Source organism: Cordyceps javanica, chromosome 3 (assembly GCF_051103115.1).
Source record: "Cordyceps javanica chromosome 3, complete sequence".
In the NCBI taxonomy this organism is placed as follows: Eukaryota; Fungi; Ascomycota; class Sordariomycetes; order Hypocreales; family Cordycipitaceae; genus Cordyceps; species Cordyceps javanica.
Window position 1 is genome coordinate 4,859,308 of NC_139297.1, and position 12,740 is coordinate 4,872,047.

General features: G+C 53.9%; 4 protein-coding genes across 4 annotated transcripts; 3 read left to right on the top strand and 1 right to left on the bottom strand.

Moving 5' to 3' along the window:
* Positions 1 to 5,081: 5,081 nt before the first annotated feature.
* Positions 5,082 to 5,833, top strand: V2A60_005644 (mRNA splicing protein SME1; the record flags this gene model as incomplete). Its single annotated transcript, XM_083256953.1, has 5 exons — positions 5,082 to 5,128; positions 5,208 to 5,235; positions 5,514 to 5,576; positions 5,628 to 5,721; positions 5,778 to 5,833. The coding sequence occupies 5 exons, from the start codon at positions 5,082 to 5,084 to the stop codon at positions 5,831 to 5,833; spliced, it is 288 nt and encodes a 95-aa protein (XP_083113079.1).
* Positions 5,834 to 6,765: 932 nt separating this feature from the next.
* On the top strand, positions 6,766 to 7,833 carry V2A60_005645 (uncharacterized protein; the record flags this gene model as incomplete). The annotated part of the gene is made up of 1 exon (XM_083256954.1): positions 6,766 to 7,833. One exon carries the CDS (start codon positions 6,766 to 6,768, stop codon positions 7,831 to 7,833), a length of 1,068 nt encoding a protein of 355 aa, XP_083113080.1.
* Positions 7,834 to 8,424: 591 nt separating this feature from the next.
* Positions 8,425 to 10,083, bottom strand: V2A60_005646 (flavin-containing monooxygenase; the record flags this gene model as incomplete). The annotated part of the gene is made up of 1 exon (XM_083256955.1): positions 8,425 to 10,083. One exon carries the CDS (start codon positions 10,081 to 10,083, stop codon positions 8,425 to 8,427), a length of 1,659 nt encoding a protein of 552 aa, XP_083113081.1.
* Positions 10,084 to 11,730: 1,647 nt separating this feature from the next.
* On the top strand, positions 11,731 to 12,317 carry V2A60_005647 (uncharacterized protein; the record flags this gene model as incomplete). The annotated part of the gene is made up of 2 exons (XM_083256956.1): positions 11,731 to 11,890; positions 11,965 to 12,317. The coding sequence occupies 2 exons, from the start codon at positions 11,731 to 11,733 to the stop codon at positions 12,315 to 12,317; spliced, it is 513 nt and encodes a 170-aa protein (XP_083113082.1).
* Positions 12,318 to 12,740: the final 423 nt, after the last annotated feature.

A 12,740-nucleotide genomic window follows, 5' to 3' on the forward strand; every position in this document is an offset into this window, starting at 1 on the left:
AGTAAGTGGTGCACGGGCACAAGCCTATAGGTAGGTTGGCCACTAAGTTACAGCCTACCAAGTACAACCACCACCACCACAGGCTCCAGTGAAAAAATTCTTCAAAGAAAAAGAAAGAAAACTCTGCTAAACTCTACTCCTCCTCCCCTGAAAAGGTACCTAGCCCCCCTATTCCTCTACTTCTACGCCTACTAACGTAGCGCTGCTGGCTCCTCCCTCTTACCCGCCGCGCCGCATTCCAGCACATCTTCATCAAGAAGGAGAGAGGACGAAAGTAGCGCCGCTACTGACCGCCTGTAATTTTTCCAGAAGCAAGCTGCCTTTTCACCATCTAAATGTTAGTAGTTTTTTTCTTTCTTCTCTCCTTGCAGGCGGGAGGCGGCCATTCGAGTACCTGATTTTCAACTACGGCCACGCCCCCCCAAACCTCTCTCTCCCCCCACCGCCGTTCCCGCCGACACACACCCTGCGGCGCGCCGGAAAAAAATTGTTCTCGATTTGGGTCAGGGTGACAGGGTCGTACTGGTGAAATGGATCGAAGCATCTCCGCTTTCCAAGTAAATAGTTTTTTAGTTTTTTTTTTTTGCGCACATCACCACATTCTTGTGCAGGCATGCTACTTACTTACCTCTCCAAAACACAGTTTTACACGGTTGCATTGCCTGCTGCTACCTCACGGCTGCAGGGAGAAGACTGCTTCATCTGCTCTCCGACTTCTCTCTCCTCACTGGTCACGCGTTGGCCCTGCATGGTCAACGATCTACCCGATGCCACCGTATTCCCGTTTTTTTCTTCTTCTTTTGGTGGCTCCCTCTCTCTCTCTCGTGTCTCCTTTTTTTTTGTAGCCATCATCTCGCAGCTAGGCTAATAAACCGACGTGCCGTTCAACCCGTTCCGTTTCCATCTACCCTGTCCAAGTCAAATCAATGATTCGCCCACCACATACACCATGACACCCAACGTTTACGTATGTGTGTGCCGACTTTTACGTGTCTGCAGCGTGATTCACCTTTCTACGCGGACGGTTTCAGTAGTCAAATGTCATGCCAATGTCCACTTGTGATCCATTTAAATGGCCAAAAACCTGCCCACTTCCCATCGACTGAACCTCGCACCGCGTCCCGCCGTCACATTCTATACAAGGTGTCACGGTCAGTGCCAGTAAGTAACTTATGTAGCATATTTACCGACTCGTGGTAGTTCCATCCCATGTACCAGAATCTCCCTACCTAAGTACTTACCGGTGTACCCTGGTTAGTTTGGCGCTCTTCTCTCTCCCTGTTTCTCTGCTTCTCTCTCTCTTTCTCTCTGTACGTATTGCCGCGCCCTTTGCAAGTATGCACTAATTTAGCCCCCACGGGCATGCACCTTCCTACTGTTTTTGACTCATCCGTCGTCATACTGCGAGAAGCGCCTCGGTTACGAGCCAAACAACCATTTCAAAGCATGGCGTCAACAGGTCTGCTTACAAAAGCGCCGCCAACTGGTGCCGACATCGGGGCCTTGACCGTTTCGCGTGTTGCTGCCGTTGTGTATATGTAACTGGTGGATCGCTGCTTGTCGTCTGCAAGGCGCAACGCCCGCAGGCCAAGTAGGCTACCATAGGTGTGTGAGTGAGAATGAGTGAGTGGCAGAGTGGGTGAGTGTCTGTGTGTGAGTGTGTGCCCCCTCGGATGCAACCGATTCGCTACTTTTAGTTAGTTAGTTAGTGGCTTGACAAGTTTCTGTGACAACTTTGGTCACGAACAGAGAAAAAAAAAAAAGTCGAGGGCCCGTAATAAAAGGTGGCTGAACAGGGCTTCACAATCCTGGTACGGCCGTAAACTCGATCGCGCCGAGAAAGGCTGGCTTCGGCATCTCGCCAAAACGGAACTCCCTTCCTTTGCCTGCCTGCAACTGACCTCGTTTGTTGCCTGCGCATTGCACGCCTTTTTTTTTCTTGTTTTTTACTCCGACTTGTCATGTGCCGTGCCGTTGGCAACCGTGTCTTTTCTTTCCCCGTACACACACACTCACTGGTAACCAACCAACTCGATTATTAGTAGCGGTGTGTTCAATACTCCAGTCTTTATTTCCATTTGCCGAAATTACTCCTTCTCTCTGCGACGCAACAATACAACCCCAACTTCAACCATCAGTACTCATTTTGCAATGTTCAGCACTTACACGGAGACCGGAGTAGCACGGAGTGAGGACACGGCGTAGACACCCAATAATCCATGCCCCAAATTGGCAATCCCAAAGAGCGTCTCGACTTTTTTTCTTCTCGACTCCTCTTTCTCCTTTCTCTGCCCTTATTAGTATACGGAATGGCCTACTCGGCTCCACTGCGGCTCTCTGTACCCGCTTGGTGGGATCCAACGCCGTTGCGTGCTCTTGCATCTTTTCAACCTTGTCCCATTGTTTACGTTTCCGAATAATCAAATCAGCTCATTCTATACATATCCAAACAGCAAACGTGATTCGAGACTGTAGAAATGACTGCAGTTGGCGCGCCATGTACGGAGTACTAGTACAAGCTTGCTACACTCACTCCCACACGCGGCCAACGGGCCAAGCGCTTGGCTCAGCCAATACTTGGTTACTGCACATCTCCAAACCCAAACTTGCAGAAAGAAACGATTCGCCTTGAAAATAAAACCGAGACTAAACTTTGATCACATGCGCCGCTATTGTGTGCTCTCAGGGGCGGTCTGCGCTGCAGCCATTGCGGTCCAGTAGCCTGTACAGGAAAGGCATCATATAAGCGAGCCATCGCGGCAGTGTTTAACCCCTAGAGGAAACAACTTGCGCTCCAGAGAAGAGTAAAATCTCATTTTATCTTCATGGTCTTTTGTTCAATGCTCTCAACAGTGCAGTCTGGCAGTGTGGGCGACGGAGTAGCCTCCAGTGGAAAGTCGCGTGTAAGCAGGTTGTCACCGTCATGTCATGTCAATTTCCAGCCCAAAGGCCGCATCAATTGTCAGGCTGGCTTCCCCCGCTCTCCATCTACTACTCCGAGTGCAAGTGACGGAATGGTGGGCGTACTATTGATTATAGCGAGTTTTCAAACAGCAACCGTCCATGACACTCAGCCACAGGCATTCCGTCTAATTGCCCGTACCGGGTAACCACTTGATCGGTCCCGCGGACATCCGCGCGAGTCCACCACAGCCATTTAGCGATGGCGACATTGTTCCCAGGAGAAAGACATTAAGGCATCAGGCAATGCTGAGTATGCATAAATGCTCCGTGCATGGTAATTGCAGCATTTCGCATGTCCAAGACGTGCGACCAAAGACAGGCACCACAGGCACCCTCAAAAGCCCGTGCATTGCATGAACCTGTCTCCCCCCGTCGTTTCACCGGCTTACCTTGCCTTTCCCTCATCTCAAATTGTACTATTAAATGCGGCTCAGCGTGGGTACCATCACAACGTGGCTGGCTGGCTGGCCACGGGCAGCTTCGGCCGATCGCTTTTTGCCGCAGCCTCTTTTTTTTTTTTTTCCTCCCTCTGTTCCTTCGGGTATCCAAAAGGCAATAAACTGGCGCGTGCGCTGACCAGGGGCAACGCATTACTCGTGTGAGATATCCACCGCAATAGACTACCTTGGGAGTGGCATATGATCTCGAAGGATTTTCCTTCTTCTTACACGAATTTAGGCTCGGCGGTAGAAGCCGGCGGCAAAATTGCATTTCCGGACCAGGCAGGCTTTTAGGTCTAGCCCGTGAAGGTCTCGTATCCTCAGAGAAAGTTCAGCTATTTCCGAGACTTGTTAGAATAATCACGCTTGGGAATGACATGGATAAGTAGGATATACCAAAGAAATGAAAAAGAAAGACAGAAAGAACGAAAGGAAGGAAGAGACTAATAAGAAAGCTGCACTGCATTCTCGGTTCTTGGCCGCCTACCCTGTATACCGGAAAACCTCCAACAGTTACAGCCCCTGCTAACCGCCACACCTCATTGCTGTGCACGTGACAGGCTAGCTTAAAACTTTTCGGCAGCAAATCTCCTGCATCCAGAGCTTCTTCACAGCTTCTCATCACCTTGAGAGCTCAGCCTCGTCTGCCACCACGCCGCTGCTGAGGCGAGCGCGCAGACTTGCCAAGTGGTAAGCTGTGCTCAGCTCTGCATGGCCTGCTGGACAGGCCATGAATGTGACGAATGTAGGGCCATGCCACCAGCAACATCAGCCTCTATGCTAAGATTCATGGTAAGCGACAAATGTTTTTTTTCCGCCCTCACTTGCTACTCTTGCATACACTTCTTGCTGCATGCTTCCATCTCCTGATGAAATGGTTTCACTCGCCGTACCGAATATACGATGTAGATATACCATGGGCAATTGGTTTCGCCCTTTTATCTGACTATGGATTTTCTCAACCTTTGTTCTTCACCGACGGAGTAAACAGAGCTAACCAAGCTTTACAGTCTTTGAATGTTGAATGTGACAACGATTTGCGATTCACGACTTGCTGTTCATTCGGACTTGCCCCCAACCCGGTGTATGCAAAGACGATTCAGCCAACCGGGCTACAGCTCTGCAGATAGGTTGTAATTGATACGAGTCCCATCCAACGTCAACTTCTCTCCCTATTCAGAAGTCACAAACGCGATGAGCGCATCATTTATCAGGAAGAAGAGAATATAACACTGTATTCACATAATACTGCTCCTTGATTCTACTCTGTGATTGCGTTATTGTGCTCCCGTTATGTTACCTGTAGCTCTACGCATTGTGGAAGCCTCTCTAAATCTCAAGTACGGAGGCTTTTACTCCTCTGCGGTTTCTTTATTTTTGCACACGAGAACAGAACCATAGTTATGAATTGAATCAGATGAAATCTGCAGTCGCTTTCTCTGAAGCTGGCGCAGGCGGAGGCCGGATTAATAAATCTCCACCAAAAAATTGGCCTGTGAGCTCTGCGGGCCGAAACCACCCAATTCGGTCCAGAGCTTTGAACGACAGACAAACCACCAACTCGTGCCCATCAACATTGACGCGCCAATCGCCGAAAACCGCCCTTTCGTGCCGATTGCCGAGTCTTGCGCTACCCATATATACTCTCCCTACGAACCGTGCACGGAATAGACCAAAATGACGGGTCGTGGTGGCGGCGGACGCCGCGTTTTGCTTCCTCCCATGTAGGCAGCCACCCCGCACGCAGCGCTCCTATGCCTTGAGCACCTGTTATGAGAGAAGCGCTGACCGCTTTTGCTGCAGTAACATGATTTTCAAGCTCCTTCAGACCGTGAGTGCGATCGATGCGCAGGCATACCTTTGCTGGCCCGCGATGCGAGCGACACGATTGTGGTTCTCGTGGTGGCAAGCCCGAAGCGACGGCACTGTTGATTGAGGGCCCTCACTTTCGCCATGTGCGAAATGAACAGTCAGAGGCGATAGTTTGGCAACCTCTATGGTGGTCCTTGATCGGGCTCGAGATGCTACTTTACGGAACAAATCGCAATCGCAAACCGGCAGAGAGGTGCATACAAGGTTTTTACAAGGACTTTACTGACTGTGTATCAGAACTCTACCGTTAGCGTTTGGCTCTACGAACAGCTTGGAATCCGCATCGAGGGCAAGATTCGCGTGAGTTGGGCCAGCTTCATGGTGACGGGCCGGCACTAACCAGACCTGCAGGGCTTTGATGAGTTCATGAACCTCGTTCTCGACGACGCCGTCGAGGTCCGCCAGATCACCAAGACTAACGACAAGGAGACGAGGAGATCACTAGGTATGTGTGACCAAAGGCCAACATGGCTGTGAGCATCATGCTAACGACCGCGACAGGGCAAATCCTCCTCAAGGGCGACAACGTCTCTCTGATTCAAAATCTGTCGGAATGAGCATAGGAAGCGACTGGGAAATTGATATCCATACATGCGGAAAAGGCAAACTAGTGCCATATTGGCCATGGGCGACAGCGAGCACCACACGGAGCACGACATGGATGGAGACGTGACTTTTTTTGGACTACCTCGGGAAGGGTCACGGTGTGCGGAATGTCAAAGACACTTTGATTTGTTTTATGAGGCGCATGGGCAAAATGGGTTCGTGTTTTTTTGTGCAGTACTTTCTCTCTACAGTTTTACGCGCTGGCTGAGATTTGCAAATACAAGCAATATGCTGGGAAGCTCGACGAACCCCATCTTTTTCTTTTTTGCGGTCCTCTCCAACGCAGCTGCGCACTTGCGGTACAAGTCTAGAATGTTCAAGAAATGTCCTACCACGTGAGAGCAGTTTTCGTTTTTTGCTTCACCCATCACCTTGCCGCTGTGCACGGATCTCCCAGCAGGGCGATGGAGTAGGTTGTCGTTATGTCGTTATCCAGCTGTCACGGCACACGGCACACATATCTCACGGAGCTTCAAATAAGCAAATATTTGCTTTTGAAGACCTCACTAGCCAGGGTCAGCTTCAAGTGACTAGAAAGTGAAGTGCGCACACGCCATATGTCGACCCAGGCACACATCACAACACACCTTTATCGCCCACCGTTCTTGCATTGCGAGCACTCCTCCTACATCGAGCCTCTTCATTCCACACCACATTTTAACTTGCATATTTCTATTCCGATCTTTTTGAACATTATTATTATTAGTTTATGCTCGAATTCAGATATTCCTTGTGTACATACCTAGCTTGCATTCTCCAAGACGCCGCCGGCTCTTCGAAGGGAGGCAAACGGCACCTCACACTCGTGACGACTCGGAGGTCACCGAAATCCAGCTTGCATAACATGAATGACTGAATCAAAATCTCCTTACAGAACACAAATATGGCTCTTGTTCCGCATCTGCGAGAGGGGCCCGACGGCATCTTCTACTTACATACCATTGACGAAGAGACGGGCGCGGTTCGCGTTCAGATTCTGCGCAGCCATCTCGAAAAGACGTTTCGGCATCATTACGCACAGGAAAACTCGAACAACAGAAAAGACCTGCCCAAAAAGACAAGCGGCTTCCTGGCCGTCGTCACGGCCTCGTCGAGACCCATCATCCTAGCGTGGGCGGAGAGCGGCCACGGCCTCGGCCGCTACGGAGACGCGCTCGACGCCGATGAGCATCTGCTCGGCAACGCGAGATGGGCCGCCAAGGCACGGGAGATGGCCGGCGTCCTCGGCATCAGCCTCTCGACGCACGCCGACGGGGCGAGCGCCGCGTCCGGCCCCAAGGGCAGCCTCCAGGCGGGCCACGTCGAGGTGAAGCTGGCCACCTACGCCGTGATGCTGCTCCTGAAGCTGTCGGCACAGGTCGGCGGCATGCCGGTGGCGGGGACCGCGCTGACCCGCGAGAACCTGTCCGCGCTGCGGCGCGTCCGATGGAGAGGAGGCAGCCGCCTGCACTTTGAGGTGCACGTCTCCAGGAAGAACTGCCACCGTTGCGGCGCGTTCCTGCGCAGGCTCGAGCGCCTCACGGGCGTCCGGTTCGACATTCGATGGGGGCAGAGGCTGGTGCCGATACAGTACCCCCGGCAGGACTCGGCGGGCGCGCCCCGCCGCGCGCAGGACGGAGACGCGGCCGGGACGGCGCCGATGATGGTGTCGTCGTCTGCGCCGCGGACCAGGGAAGAAGACGGCATCATTTTTTACCTGTCGCCGAACCAGCAGCAGCACAACAAGCCGAAACCAGCGCAGGCGAGAGCGCCGCCTCTCGTCTCGCCGCATCACCTCTTGCGCGTGGACAAGCCCCTGCCGGCAACGCCGGTCACCGAGCCACCGGACCTGTCCAGATTGCAAGAAGACCACCTAGAGGAGGATAACGGTGCTTCTTCGGGTTATCTAAGCGACGAAAACGCTCCGTTTCCGCTACGATCGCCCAGGCCGTATGGCATGTGCCTTCGGTAGCCCTCTTTGGCCTATGGCTGGTGAAAAAAAGGAACAATCGCTCTTTTCTGCTTTCCGGGTCTGTTCTCGCACGACTGCTTGGCTGCTCGAAACGTGCTTAAACCCATGCCGCGATTATTGCAAAGGGAATCGAAAAAATTCATTACGCTTCAAGTGCGCGGTATTCTTATGGACTTTGTTCGTGCTTATCTCTTTTCATGTATAGAATCTTGTTGGAATACTATTTTCGAGTCGAAAACGATGAGCAGTTAGTTGCTCGCTAGACCTTGAGGGGCGATTTGCTGATTTCTTCTGCCGTTGATCAATCCCCAGCTTTATTGCAGGATGTCACATGTTTAAGATACAGCCTATTGTATGATGGATAGAGATTTCGACCTCTACTAGGTATGGAAAGCATGTGGTTTCCTCTTCTTGTTCTTGTTCTTGTTCTTGTTCTTCTTCTTTTTAGCTCTAACGGCGCTGAAGCCAGAGCAAGGGGCTTCAAATTTCAGATGACGCTGGTGTAGGCAGATCTTTGTTCGTCAAATTTACTATCATGATGCTTCTCTTCAATCCCTCTCTCTGTCCCTCTCTCGCCGATTCATTCCAGCACTATAGCTTGGCGGGCATTTTTGCAGGTTCAAAGTCGTCCCACGTCGCGAGGCTCGCCTCGCAGGCTTCGCGCCAGGCCGGCAGGCCCGAGAACCACGTCAGCGGCTCGCGCCGCTTGCCGGGGATGTTGGCCCCGACCCACCACGAGGAGGCCTCGCTCGCGAGGACCGCGCGGTACCCCTCGTACAGCCTCGCCCTCCACCGCGCCGCCGCCCGCTCCGTGACCTCGAGGACGTCCCTGCCGTCGGCCCGGGCCCGGGCCAGCAGGCCGCACAGGAGGTCGACCTGCAGCTCGATAAAGGTCGGCCCGTTGCTCAGCGCGCCCGGCGCCTGCGGGCCGTACAGCATGAAGGCGTTGGGCAGGCCGGGCGCCATCATGCCCATGTGCGTGGCGACGCCGTCCCTGCGCCACCTGTCCTGCAGCAGGACGCCGTCCCGGCCGCGAATGTTCATGTCAAAGAGGCTGCCCGGGACGGAGTCGTAGCCCGTCGCGCAGATGACGAGGTCGAACTCATGCAACGTCGCCACGCCCGTGGCAGTCTCCTCCGTGACGATGCCGCGCTCGGTGAACTCCTTGACTGGCGACCGTCTCAGGTCCACCAGCGTGACGTTGTCGCGGTCCATCATCTCGTAATAGTCATCTTCCAGAACGGTGCGCCGGGCCAGGAACCACACCGGCTGCTCGTGCGGCACCAAAATGTCCCGTTTTACCGGGTTCTTGATGCGCGGGAGGGTCTTCTCCTTCCAGAACTCATAAAATGCCGTGTTTACGGCCTTGTCTGAGTAGATCTCGGGATAGTTACCCAAGGCCACGTCGAAGCCGCCATTTCCCCAAGCCCGTTCCCAGACCGCACGGCGCTGTTCGGGACTGTGTTCGTGGAACGGGCCCGTCGGCCTGTTGAACATGAAGTCGGGCCATCCCGACGTCTTGGCCTGCGGAAAATACGTCCGGAAGCGCGACTTCCATCGCTCCGTCTCACCAATGGTCACGGTCCGCTGGCGTAAGGGGTACCCGATGTTGGGCGTACGCACAAAAACTGTGACATCCGCGTCGAGCTTGGCAATCTCCTGTGCTACTTGTGTGCCGGTGGAACCTTGACCGATGAGCGCAATTTTCTTCTTCTCCCCCAAGAACAAATCGTCCGGCCAGTCATGCGTGTGTACCAACCGGCCCTGGAAGCGATCCAGGCCGGGAAACGCTGGGATGTAGGGTTTGTTGGTTGTACCAGTCGCGAAAAAGACGTACCGGCCGGTTGCGCGCAGGCCCTTGTCGGACCGGAGATGCCAAAGGCCGGTCTCATTGTCATATCGGGCGTCATTGATGGAGTGCTGGAAAATGGCATCGTGGCGCAGATCCAGCACCCTTGCAAGGTGCTGAAAGTACGCCTGCATCTCCCGGTAGTCGGGAAACTTGAGTCCGAAATTGAATCCTTGCCAGACCTCGGGTATGCTGAGCTGGTACAGCGGCGGTGGCGAGTCCACCAGCGCCCCGGGATACTGGTGCGCGCGCCAGACGCCGCCAAAATCGAGCCCGGCGTCGATAATCTTGGCCGAGTAGCCCTGCTGGCGAAGCATGTGCATGGCGTAACAGCCGGAAAAGCCGGCGCCGACGATGATGCAGTCGGCCGAGACATCCGCGGGGCCAGCGTCGACGGTCATCGCTGCAGTCTTTGTCGAATTTCGCCACTGTAGCTTATCAAACGGCTTCCTGTGTGCGCGGCGAGAGAAGATTTATGCGTCAGAAGCAATAAGGAGCGGACGCGCTGGTAAGATGTGGCATCGCTTTGTCTTATAGCTTTGAAGGGGAACATGCTGACTCCTCGTGGAACCTTGGTCCTAGGGTGTGAGCTACTATCAGCGACATTAGTCTATTATCTTGCAGGTGTAGTGTATATGCAGACTGGATTCATGAGCGGACCTGAAGCTACTTGGCGGATACACGAAGCTGTCGTAGTGCACAATATCAAGCTTTGGGCCTGCAGCAACCCACCGAGCTGCATGAGCTAGCTCTGTGACCATGCAGGCTTATTGTACTGATACATATTGTAGTAGGCTACGTCTTGGAAAAGAAATGTATAAAAGGAGCACGCGAAGTGACAACGAATTCGGATACGTTTGGCCAGGGCACGGCCGTAGGGAGGATCGTAATGACGTCTGCTGCTGTGGCTGTTGCGTCGATTGTTGATCGTCGAGTGATCTCTATAATTAGTTCGTGCCAGAACGAGCATCCCGATCACGATCCGGAGCCGCCCCATCTCGAGAGGCCCATGAGTAAGGTATAAGTGAGTACGGGGAGACACAACTAGAAGCAGCCCAACCACCCTTTCAGATGAAGAGGATATGCCGAAAGTCCCCACAGATAAAGCATTGAATCAGAAAGAAACAAAAAAAAAATGGCCCAGCTTCCCGTCTGCGTGATTATTTCGGTTGTCGTCCGTCTATTCTTACGGCATGCGGTCGCAGAATGGTGCCACAATCTGCAGTATAATATCACAGCTCGAGACAGAACTGCGCCGTATATTAAGTGTAAACTGTTGTGATGCTAGACAACAAGCGGCAATTCGTGAGACGCCCAAATAATCTAGGTAATGCACATACACCCCAACATCGCTTTTTTTCCGCGGAAACGATTAGTCCTCATCAGAAATAAGTTCCACAGGCTTGGTGCTTATCAGTAATCTACCAGTGACTAATAAATTGGTTTCTGTTACTACATATCAAAAGTAATGAAGATGGAAAAACCATACGCAGAAAAAGAAACAACAAAAGAAAAGGGTGAAACGGGGCAAAAAAGAAAGTACACGTTCTGTGAGAACCTGTTCACCCCCCACCCCGAACACATCTATAGTCTGTACTATTCTAAGTTGCGGGGAAGCTCGGCCATACAAAGGGGCTTCAAGCATGTCTAACAATGGGCCAGTTTTTCTGTCTCACCCGATGCCCGGTAAGCCCGACGGCTTCGGCTCCGGATCAACCGCTCTGTTGCGGACATCTCCAGACAAGGGGGGCACGCAACGGGCAGGTTACAGTTTGTGAATTTCGCTGCCAGCATTCATTGTCATAATGGCAATGAGGTCAATTATTGTCAGTTATCTACGTGTCTCCTGTCACGGAACGAGAGGCAGGTCAAATACGGACTTTTTGACCTGTAGCTCACATTGCTGGTCGCAGCGCTCGCGACCTTTCTGTACTCACACGGCCATGTCCACACCAGCTTCATTGCCAACGCGCCAGGCCGGCTAGAAAAGACGAACACTCTGAGGAACTGGGAAGTCAAGTTTGCAGACCGCCTCCGCAACTGCGAAGATGCCGTACTGCTCGAGGATCGTCAGCTCGGGCCTCCCCAACGTCACCGACTTCCACGCGCTGGGTCTCGCCTTCGACGCGGCGACGTCGACGCTCTTTCGTGACGAAACCACGCGCACGCGGGCCCGCGCATCGAGGTCTTTGCGCTTGACCTGGGCCGGTTCGCGTCGACGCACGCCGCAACACTGGTGCACCCGCTGCTCATGAGCCCCAACTCGATCCAGCTCCTGGGAGGCGGCCGCGAGCTGTACGTCTCCAACGACCACTACTTCACGACGCGCGCATCCTCCGTCCTCGCCCGCATCGAGACGTACCTGGCCCTTGCCGCCCGCCAGCGTCGTTGCACCTCGCGCTGGACGCGACCGACTACAGCATCCGGTCGGCGCGCGCGGTCGCTACGCCTGCCATTCGCCAACGGCGTTCGCGCTCCTCAACGAGAGCACCCTGGGCGGTCGCCTCGATCCAGCGGCGGCCGGGTGCACCTCTACGGCGTCGAGGCGGACGGGGGCGCTCACGCGCAGGAAGCAGATTCGCGCTGCCGTTTCCTGCCGGACAATCTTCGAGCGCAAGGACGACGACGACGATGACGACGACACGCTGCTGATCAGGCGGCCAACCCGCATCTGAACGACCCTCGCCAGGTTTGGCAAGAGCCGTTCACGTCTGCCACGATGACGAGGCGCTGGCGGCGGCGGGCGGCGGGCGAAAGAGCATGTGCGCCGACCGGCCCGGCCCGGTCGTGGGTGGCGGATTGGAGCGAAGAGCGAGGGCTGCGCAACGTGTTTGTCGAGCCCGTCTACGGCTCAAGCGCGACCACAGTCTGGGATGGCAAGGCTGGGTTCGGTCTGATAGCTGGTCTGTACGAGAGGGGGCTTTTAATGTGGAGGTTATAAGATGAGGCTGAACCGGACGGGCTTCTTGGTCTGGACCTTGCGCATATGAGCGGTTGGTTGTGTCCATTGGGTCCATTGGTTGGTTTCTTCAACTCAGCATCAGACAGCTGCTTGAAG